This window comes from Microplitis mediator, chromosome 6 (genome assembly GCF_029852145.1).
Source record: "Microplitis mediator isolate UGA2020A chromosome 6, iyMicMedi2.1, whole genome shotgun sequence".
NCBI lineage: Eukaryota > Metazoa > Arthropoda > Insecta > Hymenoptera > Braconidae > Microplitis > Microplitis mediator.
In genome coordinates, this window is record NC_079974.1 from 6,062,435 (window position 1) to 6,089,364 (window position 26,930).

The window sequence follows — 26,930 nt, forward strand, 5'->3', positions numbered from 1 at the left end:
GGGTAAAATAGTATATTTGTTGATTGGTCGATAATCGACGCAAAAACGCCAATCACCGGAGGCTTTGGTCACCATGACCGGAGAACACGACCAGAAACTGTTACTGGGCCTTATATAACCCTTCTCGAGCAGCTCGTCTATTTGTTTATTTAATTCCGCCGATATAACAGGACTACGCCGATACGGACGGATTTGTATGGGTTTTATTCCCGGCTGCAAAGTAATCGTATGCTGCACGAGGTCAGTTAGACCTTGGTTCGGTAACTCCGCGAATTTTGACATTTCCGATTTTAAAAATTCATCAAAATCTTTTTGTTGATCAGAAGTTAGTGATTGACAACGGGTTTTATTATCATTACAATTAATTAATTGAAAAGGATGACTTTCATCAGTGCCTTTAAATTTCCAAGTTTTATTTGCACAATCGATTAATAAGCCAAATTGAAGAGCGAAGTCCATACCCAGGACTACTGAATAGCTCAGGTCCTCGAGGACACTCAGATATTGCTCTTCGGCTATTGTACTGATTTGAATAATGAAAGGAGCCCCACTGATAGTTTTGCATTCGGTGTGGTTCGCGAGAAGAACTCCCCGTAGGTTCGTATCGTCTGATTGTAATTGACCAGAGCTTAGCTCACGTATTTGGTCATAAACTCGCCGATTGATATAGGACCTTTCACTTCCCGTGTCAATTATACCGTTTACTTGCACCCCGAATATCCAAATAGACACAGGTATTCGTGCTGTAATTTTAGGTGGCGCTGGACCAGTACCGGAATAAAATTTGGTCCGAGATGCAATACGATTGGCGACACGTGAGGGTAATATTTTATCTTTAAATATTTCTGGTAAATACGACGCGCGTGGGGGTGAAAGACAAGATGGTGGAGAGTCAGTTAACGCGGGATCTTCAGGTTCAAAACCTGGGTCCAATTCTCCCTCCCACGTCTCTTCGGTCTCCTCATTATTTTCGAGTGGCTCCAATCCACATAAATATGGCACCCCAGGAACATTAACGGAACCTGGTTCCTCAGATTCATCAGAACCAATTGACTCAATGAAATCACTAACTTCAAAATTTTCCAAAAGATTTAGAGGAACTTCATAAGAATTATCCCGATTAAAATTTTCATAAATATCTTCGATTAAATTATTAGAATCTGGTAAATTAACCGTGGGCTGTGCTTCTTCCCTCAAGCCTTCCCATCGGTTAATTTCGTCAGTATTTAAAACCAATAAATTATTTAAAATAGGGCAATCTTTATTTAAAACGGACAAATTATTAAAAACCGATAACCCGTTTACGTTATCGTATATTTTGCAAAATTCCGAGAAAGTGTCTCCCTCGACACACCTATCCTCTACTCTATCACCACTACTAATATCATCCTCATTCTCGAAGCTAATTAAATCATCTACTTCTTGATCAGAATTATTTTCGACCGTAACTGGGTCGCGTAGGTCGATTAAATCGACCTCAGTCTCAAATTTATTATCTTTAAATATATCGGAGCCAATACAATTTAAATTTTGACTTTCCAATATAATATCGCCTACTTGCTCACCACTGGTTAGAACAACTGGACCGACAGTACTCAATTCTAAGACGCCGTCAGGTCTAGTTGAATTTACATTTACCAAATTTCTATTATAAACTTCATTTACCGGACCGACAGTACTCAATTCTAAGACGCCGTCAGGTCTAGTTAAATTTACATTTATCGAATATTTATTAGAAATTTCTTTCATCGGGCCGACAGTACTCAATTCTAAGACGCCGTCTGGTCCCAAAGTTTTATTTACGACATTTTCATAATTACTAGTTTCCACCGGACCGACAGTACTCACTAAGACGCCGTCAGGTTCCGAGTTTTTATTTACTAAACTTTCATAATATAAATTTTCGACCGAACCGACAGTACTCACTAAGACGCCGTCAGGTTCAGAAATTTTATTTAAAGTATTTACAGAATTTCTTTTAAATTTATTTGGTTTGTTTAACCAGATTTGGTGCGCGCGATAATTACTAGGGCTCCGATTTCCCCTTTTTCTTCGTTTAACCGATTTTCTGGATTTCGCGCCCTTTCTCCTCGGGGAATAGGAGGGCGAGATTAGTTTTTTGACGACTGAGGGTAACTGGCATCGCCAGCACTAGTCGACTGAACTTCGACGCAATTAGAGTGATTATTATTACGATTATTATTTACATTATTATCGCCTTGAGAATGAGAAATTTCCCGATTATTCTCATGAAACTGATTACCGCTTTCATTACAGTTTTCATTTACTCTAAAATTACCCGGGATAAAATTCGGGTTTGATCTGTTAGCGTTATTAAAATTAGATTGCCCACGATTTTGATTAAAATTATTTCTATTTACATACGAATTATTATTATAATTATTTCTATTTACATTTGAATTATTATTATAATTATTTCTATTTACATTTGGATTATTATTATAATTATTTCTATTATTATAATTTGTTTGGGCAGGACCATTCGACCGACGAGAATTAAAATTTTGGTTAAACCCATTGTTGAGTGGGCCACCGTTTGCTTGAAAGCAGTTTTGCTTAATATGACCTGCTCTAAGGCAAAAATTGCAGACATCAACTCTAATGTTATTACACTGCTCAAATGTGGGACCATTTTGTCCACAATTGTGACAGAAATCTTGGTCTAAATTTCGACCAGCAGTCGCTTCACTATACGAGCGCGGTGTGATATTAAAACTACCGTTATTACTCGCGTTATTCGAATTTCGCGCTCTATTATTTTGAGGACGATAGGATGAAAAATTTTGTTGGGGAGGTTGTACCGTTGCTGCTGACGCACAAACGATAAATTGACCGTCCTCACTCTCACGAATTTCTTCAATAATGAGTGGTTGTTTTCCGTTCATCATATCAACCAAAATAGAGTTACGCGGTGACGTATGTACTGCTGAGAAACGCGATTTTTCTTTTGTTTTGGAGTTCGACTTTTCGGATGACTCAAACGTGCGTTTATTCTCCTCTAATAATACGGCAGCTTCGTGTAATACCGATAACAGGTCATCATAATTATTTACTAGCCTAGAAAATACCAACGTTGATAAGCTTCTAGGTAGATGGTTACGTATACACGTCACCTGTTCTGATTCGGGAGGAGGGTTACGCATTTCACCGTATTTTTGTTGTACTCGGAATACAAAGTCGGTTGAAGATTCACCGGCTTCTGGTCTTAACTGACCAATTTTCATTAAGAGTTGCGTATCTGTTTTATGAGAGCCAAATTCTCGTAAAAATTCCCGCTTAAAATGGCCATAATCTGTCCAATGCCTACTGTAAGTATCGTACCATTTATTGACTTTACCGACGAAAAGACAACCAAGAATTTTTATTAAATCCGTTATTAACCAACCCTCGCGAAACGCCATGGCTTCAAATGAAGCCAGAAAACTATTGGCGGATAAATCGCCTTGCGGGTATCGTACAGGCCAAGATCTCACGATTTCTCTTATATCCCGCCATTTACGTAACAAGACCGCCGCGACATCTGGTAATGTTAAATTATTCGCTCTGGGTTGCTCGAAAAACCCTTGGCATCTCTCACTGCCATTATGATTCAAATATCTATTATTGTAACCACCGGTTGCTAAGTTTTCCCCCAATATATCGAAATTATCATCACCGTTATTCCCGTAATTATTCATCGGGTGATAATAGTAGATAGGCAGAGCTGGTTCTGGCCCATTATGGACACGAACCCCTGATCTGTTGTACCGACGGATGGTAAGTTATCGATTGGCGGATGGTAAGTTATCGACTGTTGGTTATCGATTGTCGATAATGTATCGACTGTTGGTTATCTGCGGCCTTTTTGACATCATTTTGAAGCTAATTGACATCATTTGAGCTTATCTGGGGCCTTTTTGAAGCTAATTGACGTTATTTGGCGGTCTTTTTTACCGTCTGAGCTCATTTTTGAGCTCGTGTCCGCCATTTTGAGCTCATGATAAATGGCGCCTCGTGTATATTTTGAGCGGGAAATTTTTTGAAAAAATGTGTACAATTTTTATTAATGTACAATTTACGTAAAATTATGTACAATTTCCATTAATAACTAGAGTGGGTTCTCGGCTTGCCTATCAGGTTACAGGTTTTGACATCGTGTTTGTGTGTCACCCCAGAGCTGACACTAGCGTAGCCTACCCTGATTAATACAATATGTACACGTAAATGTATGATTTAAAGTTTTATATATTGAAATTGGGGTATGTAAGGGTACATGCGAGAAGCATGCAAGAGCACGCCATCTAGTGGTGTCGCCCCCCCTCTTTTTATCTGATGATGACGTCATCCAACAGGTTTGAACTTGTTTTTTCCTTTGTTCTTTTTAACTGCGCAATAGAATGTTCTAGATGATGACGTCATCTGACAAGTTTGAACTTGTTTTTTCCTTTGTTCTTTTTAACTGCGCAATAGAATGTTCTAGATGATGACGTCATCTAACAGGTTTGAACTTGTTTTCGGCTTAGAGTGGGGTTACTGAGCTGAGCGCTGAGCTCGCAGCAGCAGTCAGTCTACATCGAGAAACGTTCTAGTTAACAGCTTGTGCAAATGGATAATAAATTCAGTGAAAGTGAAAGAATTTTTCTCTTACATAACCGGCCGTACACTGATAATCTTGACGATATTATTGAATCATTATTTGGTGACATACCTCCTGAGGATATTGGGAAATTTATCAATGACGTAATTGCATTTGACAAAAACATTGAAATTATTGAAAGTGCGCGAGAAGTATCGTGTCCAGGCTGTGCTGAAAAAAGAAAGTTAGCGAAGAACCTATTTGAAATTAGTGAAAAAACGGAAAAACTACAATTACGTATACTTAGGAAATCATAAAAAATGGGTCCTCACGGTTCAAAGTATGTAAGAATTATTATTTCAAAATTATTATTTTTTTTAATAACTTGACTATAAATATTTAATTGTTAATTTTTACAGACTTCATGTATGCACTGATGAGTGTACCCACGATGCCCAAATCGAGTTTGAGGATACAAGCAGCGAAAGTGATATTTTTGATGACTACGGTGACAACGACAACGACGCTATCCCAGATTCCTATTATTATAGAAACGCGAATGAGGAAAAAAACAAAGGATTGGCTATCCGAAGAAAAGAAATCAACTTACAACTGTCTCATTGGAAAGAATTATTATTGAACTTTAATGATCGCAAAGATTACGAAGAAGCGTGTCATAAAATCACATTCTTATTAACTAAGTCATTGTTTAAAGCTAACAAACCGCAATAATGGAACTAATAATCGATTTTGTGGGTTTTGAGATGCCTGATGGCAGATTTGTGATAAAAGAACTTTGTGCTAGTAATATTTGTGTTAACGTCAATCCATATAAACGTGTGCAATGTGAACATTAGTTATTCGAACCACCTTTAGATCAGATTGATGTTGCAGTAATGCAAAAAAGTGTTGATCATTGTGGACTTCAACATTCAATTTCATGGACATCTGGTGTGCAACCATATGAATCATTGAAAGAAAATCTAGATATTTTGGTGAAAAATGCACGTTACTTTTACGTTCAAGGTGAACGAAAGAAAAAATGGCTTGATGATCTAATTGACTCTGTTGTACCTATAATTGATATGGAAAAACTAAGACATTTTTCTCTATTTGATGCTTATGATTTTCCAAAAACATCGCTGTCCATACCATGTTCATCATAAGAAAAAGTTTTATTCTTCATGTGCTTATCAAAATGTTCAATTTTTCAAGAAGTGGTTTTGGACTTGTTATGGAAACCAACCAACCTATGAAAAGTCGGTTTAGATCTTCAATCAGTTGGGGAACTTACTGTGTATGGATAATCAAGATATCGCATGTCTTGATGTTGCATTTTTCATTGAAAATGCAACCCAACAAATCGATTTCGCTTGGCACAAACTACCGGAACGATTACAAAATAATGAAAAATTGATTGGATATCAAAGGTGTCGAGATCATTCTCTTTTCTATCATGATATCCCTGATAGCCTTGCATATCCATTCAGAAAAGATTGCTGCAATTGTACTTTTTAGGTTAAGAAAAATATCTATAGTTTATTCTATATTTGAGGTTATGTAAGACTGAAAAATGTATATTTTTAGGTTAAGAAAAATATCTATAGTTTATTATATATTTGAGGTTATGTAAAACTGAAAAAATGTATATTTTTAGGTTAAGAAAAATATCTATAGTTTATTATGTATTTGAGGTTATGTGAAATAAAAAAGTATTTAAGGTTATGTGTAAAATATTAACTTAAAAACTACATTAAATATTTAGTTTGCTGGATCGGGATGGTGAAAGAAATAAAAATTCACTTATTCGGTGTATTGTCCATATTTAATATAAATAAATCACAGATAATAGCGTAGAGTACAAGAGTCGATCACGAGTTCATATTAGAGCACTTATTGAACATTATTCGATTGCATTTGAGTTTAATTGAGTTTTATATAAATTGCATGGCACCGTACACATGAACATTATTTATATACATATAGAGCGTAGTTGAAGATCGAGTTTGTTGAGTTTAATGAATACGAGTTTATAAATTTACACGGCACCATACACGTGAATTAATTTACACAAAAGAGCGCAATAAAGAATAAATTATTAACAATTAATGATTTACAACTATCATCAATAGTTCGAGTATACATTTTTGTCACAATTAAATTTAATTCGCGACACAGAGTACGAGTAAGAAGAGCAAAAATATAAGAAGCGTAACGAGCCGAGTCTGAACGTATAATAATTACTTTGCAGTCACAAATAAAATTTGATATTGATTTTTGAGATTAAGTATGACTGGATGACTGAATGATGACATCAGTCACACCAGTTGACATCGAGTACGAGTAAATATTAAGCGATGAGTAATAAAGTAAATTGTAAATTGAATACTTATTTGTGGCTGCAAAGTCACATGATGGCGAGTATGTGAATAGATATAGCCCGCACGTTAGTTTAACACGCGGTCACCACAGCAATGAGCACAGAGTTTATATATGAAAAAACAGATATAATTGAAGAATATAGATGATAACAAATACATGGTGAATCAGCGAGTTACAATAAGAATGATGTACTTGATAATGTAGAGTAATTAACACGATGAAATTGAATTACAATAAAAACTGGTAGCACGTGGTGTTCTATCACAAGTGTTGTAGAATAATGCCAGTTGCCGCGTAACTGGCTATCGAGTTGAAATTCCGAGTATCAGAGGGCGCGTCGATAGCAGCACCTCTGGTATAGTAGAGCGTAGAGTTGTCAAGTGTTCTGGCGCGAACATTTGAAATTTACGCAACATTATGTGAGACTTAAATGTATATTTTAGGTTAAGAAAAAAAATACTATAGTTTCGTATGTATTTGAGGTTATGTAAAATATTTAAGGTTATGTAAGACTTAAATGTATATTTTAGGTTAAAAATAATAAAAACAATATATGTCAATATAAAAAAGTTTATTTATTTATAAATGTAAGTTTTTTAATTAATACAGGTTCAATAATTATATTTAATTTATTAATTCTTTGTTCAAATCGTTCTTGATCTCTTGCTGCTTGTTCCCATTCGCTTCTTCTTGCTTGTTCATGTGCAAAATCTCCATACAAACATATAATGTATGGTTGGCGTTGGATTAAAAATGAATAGTCTTCATATTAGTTTTCGTACGATGCTGCTTATGGGATTATACTCGACTATGCGATCATGTATAATGAGACAATAAGCTGATGTCTGCGCAGGAAATTAATTAGCAGATTCAAATTCCAGGCGAATGTCCACTGGTCCAGATTTAATTGATTCGTTTTGTTTCAAGCAATCGATAACATACAGTGGTGCTTGTTCCAAAAATTTTTTCTTTGTCAGCAGTGGCTCAGGTTCTTTGTTGTAGTATGAAATTTGGAAATTTATATACATATCATACAACAGAGCATATTGATTGTTTGCAATGTTGAGGTTTAAATTCCCACAAGGATAACTCTGAGAGTTTAAAAATAATTTTATATCTCTGATGTTGCAGTGATCAAACACGCTGGCATTTTTAGTTGCGTCATTTTTTCTTGCTGTTTGAAATCCAAGAATGACAAAACGTGGTTTCTCGAGCTGCGTAGAAGTTTTGACAGCCCAAATGTGCTTCGAAGTATTTGGTAATAGAGGATACTCGTACAGCTTCCAAGCACGGAAACTGATTGAGATAGCTGGATCACTTGTAATATAATTCAAAGCTTCAATTTTTTGTTTATCAGCCATAGTCACATATGGTACAATCCACTCGATTTTTTGCAGTGTAATTTTAACAGCTTCAGCATGAGCTCCAGCAGCAGGTGTGGCCACAATGTATGCATTCAAATCAGAATTTGATCTTATCAAAATTAATTCATGTCTTGCATTGATGACAATTTTATGGTAATCTTCAGTAAAACCAAGCAGGAGACTCAATGGTATAGATATATCAAAGAAACCATTGTCATTGTGTAATTTGTTTACAGCTTCATCCATAATCCAGCCTGAATTTTCAAGTATATTTTCTTGAGCAGGACTTAGTGATGTGTATCCTTTCATGAGACTTGTGATACCAACATTTTTGCTACGATCAATCTCAACACCATTGAGTTCGTAACGTATTTCTTCAAACATATGACAAACTGTCATGTTGACCATGTGAGTCGTTGCACTCACAGCTGTACCATCGGACTTTGTAAATTTTCCATACACATGTAATGTACTTTTACTTGGAAGTAGACACAAATCTTGATGTTGAACTGCAATTCTTATTTCATCGCTGTTGTTGAATGTTGATGAAGCATATGGGAGATGAGCATGCGCTTCATAGTGCGCAATTGACTCATCAAAAATGATTTGTCGTTGGATATTTAAGATTTCCGCTGCCATGGTCGTGTACACGTTAAACAGCAAAAATAAATTTTTATTTTCTTAATTTTCCACGTAATTTTAGTCCTAGGCTCTGTAGAAACTGAGTGTTCTGATGTGTTAACACTTTGTGAGGTACTCGGTGACTGGTGTTGCTTGACCATGTTGCTGTCTTTTTATACCCAGCACCACTTTTTGTCTCATACACGATACCCATTATTTTATAGTCTTTATATGCAGTCTTATAGTTATCGTTTCACCTCTGAAATTAGCCAGTTTTCCGTCTTGATCTACAATTCTCAGTCTGAGATTTTGTATTGCTTGTACGGCGATCGGTAGATAAATGACGTGTGATGGCAATTCAACAATCTTATATCCTGGTGGTACACTTGGGAAAAATTCATGAATAGTGTGAACTTTGTGTTCATTTATGTAAGCACCAGACGTGATGTTACACTCAACTCTCAGAGCATTGAGTTTTAATATCTTCACTGGTAAATCTGATGAGTGAGTTTTATGTGGCATCAGCTTCCGATTTGTAAATCCCAATAGCCGACCAATAGAATCTTGAGGTGTAAAATTTATAAATTGATCGCATTTAATTTCACTTCTCAATTCATTATTATTGGCTCTGATGCTGATGCTGAGTCTTCGTAATTTCTTTTGAATATATTTTTCAATGTCAGTTATCTCGTAACTTCCTGTTGGTATCGTCAAGACTCTCTCTTCAATAGTTTCATATTTTTCAGCTTCTATATTCTTTTCCGTCACTGAGATATTGTCATCAAACTTTGTAATTATTGCAGCATTTCTCTTAGCTCTTTTTTTCTTGACTATTTTTTTCTCATCAACATTATTATCAACATTATTTGTATCAATTTTTTCAATATCAATATTATCCACAGGATAAGAGACATAGAATTTATTAGCACCCACATCAATATTTGGTATCGAATTAAATGTTAATAACTCTACAAGTCCCAGAACATAATTTTTAGCTGATGATAATTCAATTGGAGGGAAGTAGTTAGCCTCCAACTCGGATGAAGATCCTGTCAGTGTTAATGTGAATGACTCAGCCATGACTGATGTGCTGTACACAAAGTCACATCAATTTATAGTTGTCCAGTAAGAAATTTGAGACACAAGTGTCCGCATATAATTGTATCAAAATCCTGATATCTTTTGTGATTATATTTCACGCTACCAACATCGAGATATTCCATAAGATCTTGTGGTGGTTGTAAATTACCAAAACTGTCAAAATAAATAACTTTATCATTATTTTTCTTGTATGCAACCCAGTGAGTACCAGGTCCATGTTTATCATCAAGATTAATAATAGCTGATTCATTTTTTCTCGGTCCAGTTTCAGGTAAATCATTTCTCATAAAAACACCACGAAAGTTTGGAATTTTTAGAGCTTTAGCATACTTCAGTAAGTCGATGTTTGTGAGTGCTCGATGTGGTAGCTCTACTTGTTTTTTGACTTGCATCCTCTGCCTACTGGATATGGTCTCAAGTATAAGCCCATACCACGCCTGTAAGGCTTCAAGTATAAGCCTTTTCCCATGGATATTTGTTCCATTTGCAAATTATGACGTTTGCTCTCATTCAATCGATTTTTAGCAGCACTCGCATCATTTACAGCTTTCGCTATACTAGCAGCGCCTCCAGCTAAAGCTCCTGTTGCACTCAAGCCGGCAAAAAGTGGTATTAAAAATGGTAGTATACCACCAACTTTAGATGGAACTGGTAAAATTCGAGGCAGCCTGATATTTTTTTTCCCACCAGATTTTTTAACTGCCTGACGAGCACCCTTCAATGCTGTTTTGATTGGATCACCACCAGAAGTCATGGACTTTTTGGCAGCTGTGACAACTTGTCTTAGTGCTACTTGCTTTTTTACACTAGTCTTTCTCTTGCTAGCCTTTCTCTTGCCAGTTTTTTTCTTGTTGGTCTTCCTCTTACTGGGCTTTCTCTTGCCAGCTGCTCTTTTCTTCAACCCCATACCGAATCTTTTTTTCATCTTCATGATTTTATTTACACTCCACGCAGCAGCTTTTTCACCAATACCAGCGTCTTTTGCTTGATAACGTTGCCACGCCTTCTCAGCAAGTATTTGATCAGCTTCGTGACGTGCTTCCAAATTTTCACGATTATATGAGTATGCGATATTGTGTTCTTTACACGCAGTGTCCAGAGGATTAATTCCAGGATAACCACGAGCTAATCTCTTGGCTAGCTTTGTGCCTGGTCCACAGTACTGGTATCCAGGTATATGTAGTTCAAATGGCAGCTTATTAATTATACTGTTTACAAAACCTCTACCACTAGTATTCACACATCTGCTCTCCATAGTAGCAGCATCATGACTGACTGAAAATCCTATAAAACCTAGTACTTATAGTTCACTGAGTGAGTTGTTGTTGTGACCGGAAACTGTCAACATGGAGTTTAAAAGTCAAGAGGCCAAGTTGCCAGTAATAAATTTTGATCAAATTGTTCAAGGTACAGGAGTGAAAAAAGTTAAAAGACACGGAGCTTTATTGCCAAACAGTGTACGTGCTATATTTTGTGGTCCATCAAATTGTGGAAAAACAAATGCTCTGCTGTCACTCATCATACACCCTAATGGTTTGAGATTTGATAATATTTATCTCTACTCAAAATCTCTAAATCAACCGAAATACAAATTTTTAGAATCACTACTTAAACCAATAGAAGGTATTGAATTTTTTATATTCAACGAGCACGAAGAAGTACTGAAACCTGAAGATGCAAAACCAAACTCATTGATGATATTTGATGATGTTGCTTGTGAAAAACAAGATCATATCAGAGCATATTTTTGCATGGGTCGACACAAAGATGTTGACAGTTTTTATCTCTGTCAGACTTACACACGTATCCCTAAACATTTGATACGTGACAATGCAAATTTTATAGTTCTCTTTCGTCAAGATGAGATGAACTTGAAACATGTGTATGATGATCATGTAAATACCGACATGTCATACAATTTATTCAAAGACTTGTGTTCAGCATGTTGGAATGATGATGGTGGTAAATATGGGTTTGTAGTGATTGACAAAGACAGTGAGCTAAATAGTGGAAGATACAGAAAAGGATTTGATTGTTTTATTAGTATAAATTAACTTGTACTTGACGAACAACAATCAGAGATTAAGTGAACTCTGACGCATCAGCATGAAGACTGAGGAACTTTCAAAGCAACGAGATGTCTTACATCAGATATCTCAGGCTAGTGATGCTATCCGACGGAAGCACAGAATGCTCAAGTTGGGTAAAGACACAGCTGAGAAAACAATGGGTGAAATGTTCAAGCCTATTGTTACACCTCTACAAAGTCTAGTCGAATCATCAAAACATAAAATCAAACAAGAAGTCAAGTCTGAAGTTGAAGAAGAAAATAATTCAACTGTGAATAATAATAATACAGAACTTGATGATGCAAGTAAATATAACAGTATCATCTCTGAAGATAGAAGCGGGACTCTGGAAGAAACACAAATATCTCCTGCTGCATCAAGTACCCCTGCTAAGTCAGCTAGCAGTGAAATAAAGTCTTATTTATCTAAAGTGTATAAAAAAAGTAGAGATATAGATCTGAGATATGGTGTCCGTCGATGTTACAATGATTTTTACATTGGTGATTCTGAAATAACTTTTGATGATACTGTGATTAATATAAAAAATAAAAATTACTCAGTGACTCCTGGTTTATTGGAATTATTATTTAAAAAATCTCCGGATGATTCGAAAGTCACACAGAATGATAAAAATAAATATCTTGAAATTATAAAGATGACAAATGCTCATAGAAAAAATTATAAGCCAGATAGTAGTTTTTATGAAGACTCGACAATCAAGTACAATAATTATATTGCTGATTTTATTGCTAAAAATGCAAATTTATCAAGAGGTAAAGGATTACCTGATTTTATGATTGCGAAAAAGAAAAAAGCACGTATGGATTATGTTTACTGGGATGATCCAAATGAACTAGTCGACCGTCTTCGTTTACTCATGGCATCTCAAGCAGCTGGGAATCCAAGTCACACCAATGAAATCATATCAATTATTGAAGAGCTACGAGAAGCAGGAATTATTTATTAGCAGCCACTGCATCAAATTTATGTCATTTACACGCCAACTGTTGAAGTGAAAAGAGCAAAAATGAGTATCGATATTTTTGGTCGGTCACTACCAACTGGTGCTGCAATCAGTGGACCACCAGGACCACCTGGACGAGGATTTTAGATAACTGTTGATGGACAGTATGATGTTGAGAGCAAGAGACTGTGTCATGTTGGTAAACCAGCTGAAGACAGTGATGCAGCAACTGTCAAATTTACACGTGATCTTGTTCACAAAGAGCTGTCGCTACTGTATGATAGTATGAGGAATGATCAGTCAGAGATCATTTCACACTTGCACTCTCAAGTGGTAACACTGGATTCTACTGTGACGCTTTTAAGAAAAGAAAATCAAGAATTAAAAGGTATACTGAAACGTATAAAGTCACGAAAGGAATTAATTAATAGAAATACACAGCGAATAAAAGAACTGGAAGCTAAAATTTTTGTTGACAATGGAGGACAAAAAATCAGTAATAGCGTATGAGCTGCACAGACCAGCACGCAGAAATTATTTACGTCGTCATGTTGACATACGAGCACTTGATGAAACTTGGCAAGCTGACTTAGTTGAAATGATTCCTTATGCATCAGTTAATAAAGGAAACAAATACCTGCTAACTGTCATAGATATTTTTTCAAGGTATGCTTGGGCTGTACCGATTAAAAGTAAAAGTGGTAGTGATGTCACTAGTGCAATGAAATCTATATTTCAACAAGGACGTGTACCAAAAAATCTGCATGTTGACCAAGGCAAAGAATTTTACAATAAAGAATTTCAAGAACTGATGAAACGTAAAAACATCAACATGTACTCAACATTCAGCAACTTGAAGGCATCAATATGTGAACGTTTTAATCGAACACTTAAGAATAACATGTGGCGTCAATTCACTGCTCGTGGTACCTATAAATGGATTGATATATTGGAAGATTTGATACACAAATATAATACTAGAAAACATCGTACTATTCAACTGGAACCTATTGATGTAACTGCTAAAAATGAGAAGCAGATATTTGAAAAAATATACAAACCTCTTCAAGCTCAGCGGCAAGCACGAAAAAATAAATTCAAAGTTGGAGACAAAGTTCGAATCAGCAAGTACAAACATGTATTTGAAAAAGGCTACACACCCAACTGGACCACTGAAATTTTTACAATCAAGACAGTGCAGAATACAAATCCAACAACATACAAACTTGTAGACTATCAAGATAAGCCAATTGAAGGTGGATTTTATGTTGAAGAACTCAGCAAAGTCAAGCATCCAGATGTCTATCTAATAGAAAAAATTATAAAAAAACGTGGAAATAAATTATATGTAAAGTGGCTCGGCTTCGACAGCTCTCACAACACCTGGATTGATAAATCAGACCCGTAAAAAAACTTATTATGTAATCTTATATTCTAATAAATAAAAACAAAATTTTTAATTGTATATATACATTTTTTTATTTTCAAACCTTAAAACTATTTTTACAAAAACTTAGAAATAATTTTCATTTACATAAGTTTTCTTTTTTTATTTACATAAGTTTTCTTTTTTTACAACTATTTACATAAGTTTTTTAATTTACAACTATTCACTTTAATTTTCTTTTTTTAATTATTATTTTATCATCATCATCATCATCATCATCTACATTTTTTTTATAGCCCCATGGTAGGGTGTCATGGCTACTGTCAATGAGCTGGCGCTTATCATCAGCCCAACTTAATGCAATTTTATTTTGTACAATCGTTTTTACATTACGTTTTTTCGATTTTATTGAATATTGTTTTTTTGTTAAAGTCACATGATTATTTAAACATTCAATAAAATCATCAAACGTGATTGTCCTCAAAGTAGGACCCTTGACTCCCTTTGCACGTTTTTTAGCTTTTTTGTTTTTATATGTTTTAAATGCATATAATTTAGCCCTGAGTCCAGTGAATTCAGTCATGATTTCACCATTATTTTCATCCTTCATTAGACCCAGGACTTTTTTATTAGCTAATGGCATATTATATACATTATCTTCAGGGTAGTCAGAGGTGTCGAACTTTGAGATATCACGCTTGATGATTTTGTAGATATCCGGTACAGTAAAATGATAGATGAGACTGTCTGTGTCTGTGTACATTAATTTCGACTCGTCGTTTTTAAAGTTCTTTTTTACATAATTATAATGAAAATCATAAATAAAAGTTTTAGATAAATCTAAAATACAAAAGCCTACATAGATAGGTTTATTGAAGCAGACTTTAACTTTTTTCATCTCAATAATTACCATATCTTTATCAAACATGGTAAGACTATGGAAATTTGGCTTACATATCAATTCTTTGACTCCATATCTACCCTCCCATTCGGTTTTTAACTGTACATCTTTATGCTTTCTTACATTTTCCATGGTCTTACCAAATACAGCGTTGTTCATTAGTTTATAAAAATTTTTTTCAAATTCATTCTTTGCTAATTTTCTACAGTCAGTATTTTTATCTATATATGATTTTAGCCATGGTGATTGTTTGAACTTTAGTACTCTGTGAACTTTCGTTAATTTTAATCCTAATTCTAGACATTGTTTTAAATTTTTATAATGTATTATATAATTATTTTTATCATACAGAGTAGTTGATAATTTCGAGTGCTTGGATCCTGGCGGTACAAAGTGCTCAGGACACAAGGGCAAGTCCTTGTGAAGCTCATGTAAGTCTTCAGGATACTCTAAGTCTACTTCTAATATATATCCTACACTTTCATCATTATCATTTAAAAATTTATTTACATCATCATCTACATTTTCTACCCACTCAAATGAACCTGCGGGCAGTGACATACTCATAGCTGCGCCGTATAAATTATTTACATCATAGTACATCAAGTATGATTCAGCTTTGCTTGGATCAAAGTCTTCACCCATGTACCGATTATTAGCAGCAGCATATCGGTTTGTACACTGAGATACCCCACCTCTGATACCTTTCTCGATAAAAAGAACTATTTCAGGATCAGTTAAAAGCTGAAGTTCCACACCAGTATATTTTAACATAGCATCATTAGACAGACCAGGAGCAGTATAGTAGTGTAATGGATCTAAGCTGTAAGTTTCAAAGCAGCTACGTCTAAAATTTTCAAAGACATCTGCTAGAAGAAGTACATCAGTTTTAAGATATAAATCTGAGTACTCTCCTAGTGTTTTAATGTTGAATTTATTCCAGACTAGCTGAGCAAAGAAATAATCCTCATCAGAGATACTTTCATTTGTTAATTTTGAAAAAAATGATACTTGATTAGGCAATTGCTTGTCATTAAGTTTATCAATGCTGGAAATATATTCATAAGGAAATATACCTTTGCGTGTAACTAATTTAGGTAATTGTTGACAATAGCGACTCCACGCATTTCCTAAAGTTCCAAGTGCTCACACATCAAAGATCTATAATTAAACTTTTTCCACGTGTTCTGCTACACGGCGGAAAGAATTTTCTGTATGTATTTATGTCTTTATCACAAGATATCTATCCGAACCTTGTAACTAAAGTGTGCAAAATTGATAAAAAAATGACATAAATTATGCTAATTTTCCAAAATAAATTTAATAAATTTCTAATAAATACAAATAATTAATTTTATTAATACCGTAAGATGGACGGTGGCGATAGAAAGGTCTAACTAAGAGTTGAAATATTTTTTGAGCTCTTGTATAGTGGAAAATTGACATATTTCTGTTATTTCAATACACTAACGGTGTACAACAGCTCACCTAGCACTTGGTTGCAAGTAGTTTGGACGGTATCCGCCTTCCTTTGCTAGTATAGTGTCTGACTGAAGCCCGCAACACTGTTTTACGCCGGCCCGTACTAGTAAGAGATGTAGTCTAAGGCAAGAGTGCGTTAACATAGCCTTACTGACGAGTCCGTTAACGTACTTAGGACGAAACTACAGAAATTATGGCAAATAGGCATATAGCTTAAGTTTTAGTGGTTGACTTAAGAGTCAATACATAGAATAATAAGAGAAATATGTCAAATAGTGCAGTGTAGCACGGAACAGAAAAATTTCAAACAAAAACTGGATATCAAGCTAATTTTATACCTTTGGTATACACGTACAATTTAGTAATGCTTAAATAACACCTAAATAAGCAAGTACATCTTTAATCCGCCGACAAACGCCAGAGAATGAAACAAGTCTCTTGGCAATTTGAATATTTTTGGATTTTTGCTTGATAAAAACAGGTGGAGCCGCGATTCTAAACAGTTACCCTAATTTAAATTCATCCGGGTCGGGATAGTGATGTTTCGTTATAAGCTTTTTATCATCACCAAGATTTGAAGCTAATTTTTCAAGGCTGGATGCCATAAATCTGAATGAGTCTATGAAACGTAATGTTACTGAAGTATTTTCTATTGATTTTGTGAATGATATATATTTTTCTTTATTAATTGGTAGCAGAGTTACATCACCTTTAATTAATGTGGCTAAACTTTTAATTAAAAAATGTGAATCATAGCCTGATAAATTGTGAAAGACTATGGGAATAACATGTGACTTGGGATAATTAACATTACAAGATATATGTGCTGGACCGCGATAATTACCAGTGAAATGACAGTGATCATAACACTTGTCGGTATTTGTTGTAATTATTTTTTCACAAATATGACAAACAGTTGCCTGATCATGTGTCTCTTGCTGTTGTTTGGTGAGTGGTTTCATCGGTATAGGATTTTTTAAATATCTTTCGTATTCAATAGCTAATTTTTCCAACTTTAAAATAAACCACCCAATACAAAATTTTGAACGATTTAATTCGAATTTAGATAATTTATTATCATAACTGCAATGTTGATAGAATGCTACACTGTGTGGAACATATTTATTCAAATTTCCCGCGTGCATTTGAAACTTCTTCGAGAGTTGTTGCCGCTCGCGGCTCCTCTGCCCTCTCTCCATGCATCCCTGTTGCTCGCGGCGGCTCCTCTGCTGCTCGCGGTGGGAATTTCAAACATAATTCTCCAAACGTCAGTGTGATGTCGCTCACATAGCTACACTTGCGCAAAATGATGTTTGAAATTCCCGCCTATATTACTTTCATTGGAAATACACACACACACACACACACACACACACACACACACACACACACACACACACACACACACACACACACACACACACACACACACACACACACACACAGGTAGCTTGAAGCATCAAACGCACATGCGTAAACAAACATTCAAATTTCCTACACACTTCTAAATTTTATTTTGTCTATCTTTTTTTTTAATAATTACATTTTATATAATACAAATTTATTGTTTAAAGATATACGATTTACATCTATAATGTATGCATGGAGAATACATAACAATTAAAAACATATTTTTTATATTAGAAGTTTTAATTTTATTATTGGATAAAAAGAAAAAATACATAAATTTCAAACCATGATACGAAGTATTTTTTAACTATAATAAGTTTTTTACATAAGAAATAGATTCACGATCGAGTAACAAATTCAAATTTATTGTATTTAGATCCATGAAATAAAAGATGAAGATTTTCTTGTGATACCATATCAAAAAGAGTTTTTAATTTATCTTCATGAGCTATCAATTCGTTGTTTGTTCTTGCAGGAAAGTAAATTGTGAATTCATCATCCAAGTTGGCAATTACTTTAGGTCCATATTGCGTTGAAATTTTTTTAATTTCAGTTATTTTATATGTCTTGTCAGCTTCCAGTTCCTGAAGTTTTTTAACAGGCAAAATGTAGGCCAAGGTGTTGATCTCATTAATTTTTGATAGATCCATCTTGAAAACTAGTAATTGAATTAATTAAATTTTCAGTCAATAATACATAATTTGAATGACATGAAAATTTAATACTTACTTGATATTGAAACACACGATAAGTAATAATTAAGAAATGAATAGAATAATCGCTGTAATGGAATAATTCGATAATAAACCACAAGCTTTTTTTACAAACTGTTAACCAGAACGTTTCTCGATGTAGACTGACTGATGTGAGCTCTCGAGCTCAGCGCTCAGCTCAGTACCCTCCACTATAGCTCAAAAACCGGTTTAGACTTGTCGGATGACGTCATCTACTACGCAGTAGCAAAAAAAAGAGGGGAGAGAAACTACACCACTAGATGGCGTGCTTTTACATCCTTCTCGCAAGTGCTTGTACTACACCTAGTTTGAATATATCAAACATTGGTCAAAAAGTAAATTGGCTCCGTAATGACGCTCAAGGCTGATAGACTGAGAAAGTATCAGCCTTGAGCGCCATCATGGTGTCATTTTGTTTTCAAAAAAATTTCTCACACAAAATATACACGAGGCGCCTTGTATCATGAGCTCAAAATGGCGGACACGAGCTCAAAAATGAGCTCAGACGGTAAAAAAGACCGCCAAATAACGTCAATTAGCTTCAAAAAGGCCCCAGATAAGCTCAAATGATGTCAATTAGCTTCAAAATGATGTCAAAAAAGCCGCAGATAACCAACAGTCGATACATTATCGACAATCGATAACCAACAGTCGATAACTTACCATCCGCCAATCGATAACTTACCATCCGTCGGTACAACAGATCAGGGGTTCGTGTTTATAATGGGCCAGAACCAGCTCTGTCTATCTATTGATAATTATTATTTCTTAGTCCGCAATAATTATTATCGTTTGCATTATTGATTTGTGATCCGATCGGGTAATTATTGTTGTTAAAATTATTATCGACATTAATATTATTGTTCAAATTATTGTTTCCAATCGGGTCATTATTCGAATTCGCGTTCGGATCGATATTTGAATTATTATTTATATTATTATTTATTCCTGCTAAGTTTCTGTGAACATTAATGGTTCCACTGGTACCAGGTTGTTCGTACGCCGGGAGGGCTGAAGACGTCATAGCCCTAGTGTCTTGTGTCAAGTGTCCTGTACCACACTCCCCGTCGCCAAAACTGTGAGTTACGGTGCGAACAATTTGTGTGTTAAGTTGTACAGGCACTTGTAAAGTATTTTCCCGCTGCGAGTTTAAAGTAAGGGACAAATTTTGAATGCAACTTATTATTTGAGCTAAAGCAACAAGAGTTGCTCCTTGTTCAGTCTGTGCGGGAACTGGAACGGTGCCAGGGTAAGAAACGGATCCCGCATTAGGCTGAATCGATGGAAGTTGTACCGGTGGGGGGTTTTCTAAAATTACCCCGTCCACAGACGCTTGCGAAGTAATATTATTTATTCTTTGGTTTAATTGCGGATTCGGATTAATTGCCGGCAAATTATTCGTTCTGACCAACCCCGATGTGGTGGTAATTGTTGTCGGTGTATTTGTTACTGTAACCGGTGTAGTCGTTACGATCGATGTGGTCATCGTGGTGACCATTGACGTGGTACTTGGTACCGTCACTAAATTATTTCCTAAACTACGCCTAACTGGTGGTCTGTTCTGTAGTGGCGTACCTGCAGTGACCACCAGGCTTGGTATATTGGGTACCGAGGGAGGGGGAACCGACATTGTCGAGTTCGCGGACGAAACGGTAGTACTGGACGTTATCGTACTCGTTGTCGCAGGTGGTGAGTGTACTACCCTGGATTGGTTACTCTGGTTCGATGAACCAACCCCGTCAAATATTACTTCCCGCTATCCTGCCTATTCTGTTGTTTAGAATTTTGGCGCGTCAATGGTCGCGTGTTACTCATTTTTCAAAACAACTTAATTCTCAATTACTTATTTTACTCGATGGCTATTATCAGCTTACGAGCCCAAATAGACTTAAATTTAAACAAATAATGCCGAAGCACAATTATCAAATATAAATAAATAAACGAATAGTCTCTACTTCCGGATTAAAATTTTATTTTATCTAAACCGATGACTAATATTTAATCCCTAAATGACAGCTTTAGTTTTGTTTGTTCTCAAGAAAAATTATTATTTTACCGGAATTAACTTCCGGAGAACGTTTAGCCGATTACTTGGATAATTATTATCAATACTACGATGACAGTATTGTTTTTATTTTAATTACTTATTTTATACTAAATCTAATTATTTTTTTAGAATAAACTTCCGAAACAAATATCTTAACGACTGTTCTTGACCGGTAATTACTAATTTTAATTTATTATACTAGAGTAATTTATTTATGGTGACTCATATACCGAATAAATTCAAATTACCGGTTACTCGAAAGAATGGTTTATTCTAAACCAGTATAAACTAGATAAGTACTGATTTATTTATTTAAGATTTTATTTTGAAAATTATTTCCAGCAGAATTTTATTTCTGGTAAAGATTTTATTTTGAAAATTATTTCCAGCAAAATTTTATTTCTGGTAAAGATTTTATTTTGACTGACACTGTCACCAAAGAAATTTTATTTACTCTATTATTTTACAAAAGAAATACTTTATTTTATTTTATTTTACTTTATTTTATTTTATTTTATTTTATTTTCTCAACCAGTATTTATCGTTTGTTTACTGATGACGCGTGCAGCCAATGCGTAAGCCGGCGAGTATCGCTTCGTCTAACCGGCGCTACGGGAATTTATCGATTTTTTCTCGCACGCGATAAACTTAAATTTTTATTTCTCCCATTATTTATTATAATTTTAATTGAAATTAATTTATAATTTACTCAAATTTTTGGGCAACCAATGCAGTTAAAACACAATTTCTGGTTGTAAAAATTTTCTCTCTTCAACGGTTATAGGGAAATATAAAAAATTCGAAATTTATTTGTAATTTTTATAATTATTGATTGGTATTATCTAACTATCACCAGGTCTTAAATTAGGACGAGGAACACGAGTTGGGCGCCAAATATAACGGTGGGCCCTGGCTACTGCGTGTCCAGATAGCCAAGAACCACTGTTAAGTTATAATTCCCGGACTTTATTATTAATAAATTTAATTAGCGAATTGCGTCGATTATCGCTGGTTCTGAAACTCGGGAACTTGAAATTCTCGGGGTGAGTCGGCTCGTCCTGAGCCGGACACGTGGCTGAAAATAAACTTAACTCTAAAGGACTCTGGTGATAGTTTATAATTAATACTCAAATAATGTAAATTATGTAATTTATTTAACCAAACCCTTTATATACAAATTTTCCCCTTAGTTATATATATATGCGTAATCATTACAATTTTATTTAAAGAATTTATCGGGTGATATGCGCGGGAATAAATATCGTGGAAAATGAGAAATATTGGCGGGAATTACCGCGTTGAAGAGAGAGGCTTTGTACATAGGTATTATAAAATAGAGATATATATAGTCGAACAAATGTCGGGACTTACTGCAGGAATCGGCCTACGCTCCATCCTCCTAGTCTCCGGGTGATCCACGTGGGGTTGACAAGAATCTGGTTCACGCAGCAATTCGCCTCCTGAGAAGTATGAACGACCCAAAACACCGCAAACTTGGTTTTATTTTTAACCACACAACACAAGTGGCACAAGATCACTGGATAAGTCGAAACGTATTGAAAGAAATAAAATAATTTTCACAAAGTGGAAAAGAGCGACTAATCAGTAAGCGCACTGGAACTCAAGTGTCGTCTTAAAATTAATTGTCTCGGGTCAGCACCTCGTGTTGACCCCTCCCAATTATGCGCAGTGACCAATTTCCGCATATCTGCTGCACTAAGACTACCGCCAAGACTCAGCCGAACTCGCAAACGAGAAAATTATATGGGAGCGAGAGAGAGAACAAAAAGAAGCGAGAGAGCCTCACTCTCACGTCTTAAAATCGCTGCTGCACGGTTACAAAATTAATTAGTAGCTCTGAAAATGTTTAACCGAAAATTTTATGAAAATTTGTAATAAAATTGTAGAGTTTCGAATATTTTTTTATTTATAACTAATCAGTAACCACAAAATTAATTTATGAACAATATCAACACAATATTAGCAATAATAAAAATTCAATAATATTCAATTGAAAGTACAAATAAAGAAAATGAAATAACTGGATTAATAAATTAAGAAACACATGTATATCGTTTTAAATAGCAATCACAATACACCGGAACACTTGTCAATGTTGTTGTTATTGTCATCAGTTATCGTGAACTTAACTTGATAATCTTTTTTCGTCTCGAATTTTGGTAATTCTTCGCGTGACTGTAACGTTGTCCTGATGAAGCCATTCCGTGAAGTTGAACTGCAAACTTTTGATGACGCCTCAGTAACTAACTTAATTGACCTTTCTACAGATTGGTTATGACAAGGATATCCCAAAATATTAAATTCCAAGCCGTTTTCGATGATCTCTCTCAAGTTATGCTCATTCAAATCTTTTATTAGAGGTGGTTCAGTAATTTCAATCTTCGCCTAATCAATCATATCCACATAATCTTTTGCATTCATGTCCAAAGAAAGAACATTAAAAGAACGCACTTCCGTTGAAGAAATATTTTTTTGTCTTGTTTGCAAGATCAAATTTACAGCTTTTTCTCGAATTATTCGTCTCTCATCTCCCAACATAGCTAATAAAAGATTCTCAGAATGTGCGAAGTACGCATTTCGATGAATAACAATATCAATTTTTTTTTTTAATTGTTGTTCTAAGTATCTTGATCGATGAATTACGTCGAATAAATGTTTTGAACCATAAATACAGGAAGAATGTAGCTTGATTGAAAACCAAGTGGGCACATATACTCTAATGATAAATGTAGCCAAAGATTTTAGATTTTTTGTTGGTTTTTCTTTCGAAACATATAGATGTAATATTCGATTTGCAGTAGTCAACCATCTAGAGTGACACATATTTCCAGGATAACAACGAGATAAATCTGAAGATATTTTTCCGTTTGATAGTCCCACAGACATTTCATATAGGTATTTTTGATCTTTACTTATATCTTTAATGTCTAATGAAGGAAAATCAAATTCAATTCTTTCAAATTTAGTCACAGATTTTTTTTCACACGTTTTTAGTTCTTTACCTATAGGTCCAGTCCACTGATTAGGCCCTGATGTAACGCCATCTAGATGCAGAATAAGATGTCGAAGTGGCAGTTCATTAAAATGAAATTGACAAATAAACCAATTAACCGGCCATCCCAAATCTCTTTCAATCTGAGCAATAATTCCATTTTTAGCACCAGTGTTCACATTTGCTCCATCACTTCCTACAGCTCGTAATTTCGAATAATTTACATTTTGTTTCAAATAATTAACGATACTATTTTTAATGTCTTCTGCAGAGCCAGATAGAAGAGTTACATGACCAAAATAAGTAGAATGAGGCTCCGAAATTAATACTATTTGTTCTTCAAGCGATGCTTTTCTGTAAAATTTCATACCGATTTTTTCATTAATTATTGTGTTATCTTTACGACCATCGAAATATAAACCTGTTAAAGCTTCATGTTTTATCATTTTGTTTTGCAACACACTGCGACTTTTTTCACGTTCTCTTCTGATTTTACATTTATCGATAATTTTATTAGAATTATTTTTATCAATTATTTTGAAATCTTCAAGAAGCGAATTTGCCAAAATTGCGCCGTATCGATCAGAGATACCTGTTCGATCACAAGCTTTAGCAAAATTTGGCAATTCTAGTCTCATTTGTTTAGCACGTTTTTGATCCGTGAAAGATTCATCGGAAGAATCATCTACGTCGGTAGAAGAAATAGATAGTGAATTTGATAAGGTACTAATTTGCCGAACACCTAATTGATTCGAATATTCAGTTGATGTAGAAGGGATCGAAATTATTTCAGTATCATCAGGATTACACTCATCCAGTTTTCTTTTTCTTGAAGATGACGGGAATATATCAATAAAATTTAATGCTCTAGCGCCTCTTTGGTCTTTTAAAAAGTTATATGTAGAATTGGGTAATTTAATGTCACAAACGCATTTCACTAAAGACAAACATTTACACTTTGAAATATCAAGGAGATTTTTTTTTGCATGAAATAAATACTCACTCTTTTCATTTTCGTATCCAATAGTCTTACGGGATTTTAGAGGCTTTTTTATGTTTTTATATTTCTCGACAGAAACTTTCATTAATGACAAAATTCTCGGATCTGAAATAATCGGTATTGGAACTCCCGCCCATATAACTTTCAAATATTCGAGAACGATTCTCAGAATTTCTCCAGTGTTTGGTTCTTTCGACGAAGAACAACGTAGATCGGATTGAATGCATAAAAAATGTTCAAAAAAATCTTCATAAGTTGGTAAACATGTGGGCTTAAATTTTTGAGGAACACCAAAAATGGGACAGACGGAGATCTTTGTTGTCTCTGACATAATTTAGCAAAATTTGAGTCAGAAATAAATTTTATTTGAACAGGAAATGTTGTTGTTCAGTAGGAGAAACACTTAAAATTACCAATTGTAAAACTGTTGAACACAAAACTGAGAAGATTTTTTCAACACTCACTTGTAATGATATTATTACTCATTAGATAAAATTCACTAAAAAAAGTACAGATAATAAAATTATAAATAATTTTTAATATTGGGAATTACATTTATCAGTATTTGAATTAAACCTAACTTTGAAAAAAAAAAATCAGACGCCATCTATGAAGAAAACAATAAATTACAAGAAACTCAATTTTCTTGCTATCAATAACTTGAGAACGGGTGGTAGTAAAAAATATCAAAATGGAGTTCCAGAATCTGTAGGGTGTCCCCTCGAAAGCTAATTGAAAGTCAGAAGTTGAAAAAATTTTTTCCCTATTATTTTTGTAATTTAAGTATAAAGTCAATAAATGAAAAGCATTTTCTTTTGAATTAAAATGAAAATAAAGTAAAAAAAAATCATATTCGACAATTGTTGTAATAATAATTAAATAAAGACATGCCAGGACTGGTTGGTGGTTGAGATGTTTGAAAAATACGCATATTTAAAAATAAAACAATATTTTTATTGGTCACAGCACAAAATATCACTGGGTTGCAAATTAAATAGTTTATTTAATTTATAAATACTGTTAAATGTCTGAGCTCATGAATACGTGAATAATTGAATACAAATTATTGAGTTGAGCTCGAGTAAATAATGAATTAAAATTAATCAAGTTGAGTTTAATTGAACACTGAGTTGAATGCAAAAATGTCATGATAATAAGTAACATGATGTCAGAGGTTACTGAGCGAAGTGAATTATTGAACACGTAAGTACTATTATTAATAGCACTGAATACATAAATAATTTTGTTATTGAGTTTTAATAGTAATGATCACATAATTGAATTGAATTTAATGAGCTCATGATAAATTACACTGATTTTAATTTATCTGGTGAACACGTGGTAGCATGATAGCAGAGGCTACTGAGCGAAAAATAACTTTTAGTTTAATTAAAAAATTGAGCATAATATTAATCAAATAAATAACAAAACTGAGTCTTTTGGTTTGATGAACACTTGAATTAATTTATAAGGTAGAAATTAAGCACCTGTACGATTCTCCGTTGAAAATAACCTCCTCAGGAACAGGTTGTAGAACACTGGATTTCTTGATGTTATTTATTAATTATTTTATGAGCTCTGGAGCTCGCGATTATAAAAATAATTATATTTTTATATAAAGTTATGAACCCTTAATGTAGTTTCTTGATTACTTTTAATTAGTTACTCGAGATGAGCGCAATTTTAATAGATTATATAAAAAACGTGGTGTCACTTGAAATTATATAAACGAATAGATAATGGCGTCGGTCTTCTTGCCACGAGGCAGGAAAAATCGATGCGCATGCGTCGCACAGCGCAAGTCAAGTTTGAATAGATAGACACTAGGCCCCAGTAGGTGCTGCCTCTATTTGCCGGAAGTTCAACTACATTCAAATTT

General features: G+C 34.4%; 3 protein-coding genes across 3 annotated transcripts; all 3 read right to left on the bottom strand.

Moving 5' to 3' along the window:
• Positions 1-7,815: 7,815 nt before the first annotated feature.
• On the bottom strand, positions 7,816-8,961 carry LOC130670425 (uncharacterized). Its single transcript, XM_057473827.1, has one exon. The coding sequence runs from the start codon at positions 8,959-8,961 to the stop codon at positions 7,816-7,818; it is 1,146 nt and encodes a 381-aa protein (XP_057329810.1).
• Positions 8,962-14,504: 5,543 nt separating this feature from the next.
• LOC130670426 (uncharacterized) lies at positions 14,505-17,809 on the bottom strand. The gene is made up of 5 exons (XM_057473828.1): positions 17,355-17,809; positions 15,715-16,413; positions 15,375-15,567; positions 14,935-15,254; positions 14,505-14,511 (listed from the first exon to the last, which is right to left on the bottom strand). Exons 1-5 carry the CDS (start codon positions 17,807-17,809, stop codon positions 14,505-14,507), a joined length of 1,674 nt encoding a protein of 557 aa, XP_057329811.1.
• Positions 17,810-19,739: 1,930 nt separating this feature from the next.
• On the bottom strand, positions 19,740-20,621 carry LOC130670427 (probable serine/threonine-protein kinase DDB_G0267686). The gene has a single exon (XM_057473829.1). The coding sequence runs from the start codon at positions 20,619-20,621 to the stop codon at positions 19,740-19,742; it is 882 nt and encodes a 293-aa protein (XP_057329812.1).
• Positions 20,622-26,930: the final 6,309 nt, after the last annotated feature.

Coding starts and splice junctions, on each gene's coding strand:
- LOC130670425 (XM_057473827.1), bottom strand. CDS start 8,961: ATGGCAGCGGAAATCTTAAATATCCAACGACAAATCATTTTTGATGAG.
- LOC130670426 (XM_057473828.1), bottom strand. CDS start 17,809: ATGAAACCACTCACCAAACAACAGCAAGAGACACATGATCAGGCAACT. Junction 15,568..15,714: donor TCGAAATTATCAACTACTCT/GTATGATAAAAA, acceptor TACTGACTGTAG/AAAATTAGCAAAGAATGAAT. Junction 15,255..15,374: donor CCATGTTTGATAAAGATATG/GTAATTATTGAG, acceptor TATGTAAAAAAG/AACTTTAAAAACGACGAGTC.
- LOC130670427 (XM_057473829.1), bottom strand. CDS start 20,621: ATGTCGGTTCCCCCTCCCTCGGTACCCAATATACCAAGCCTGGTGGTC.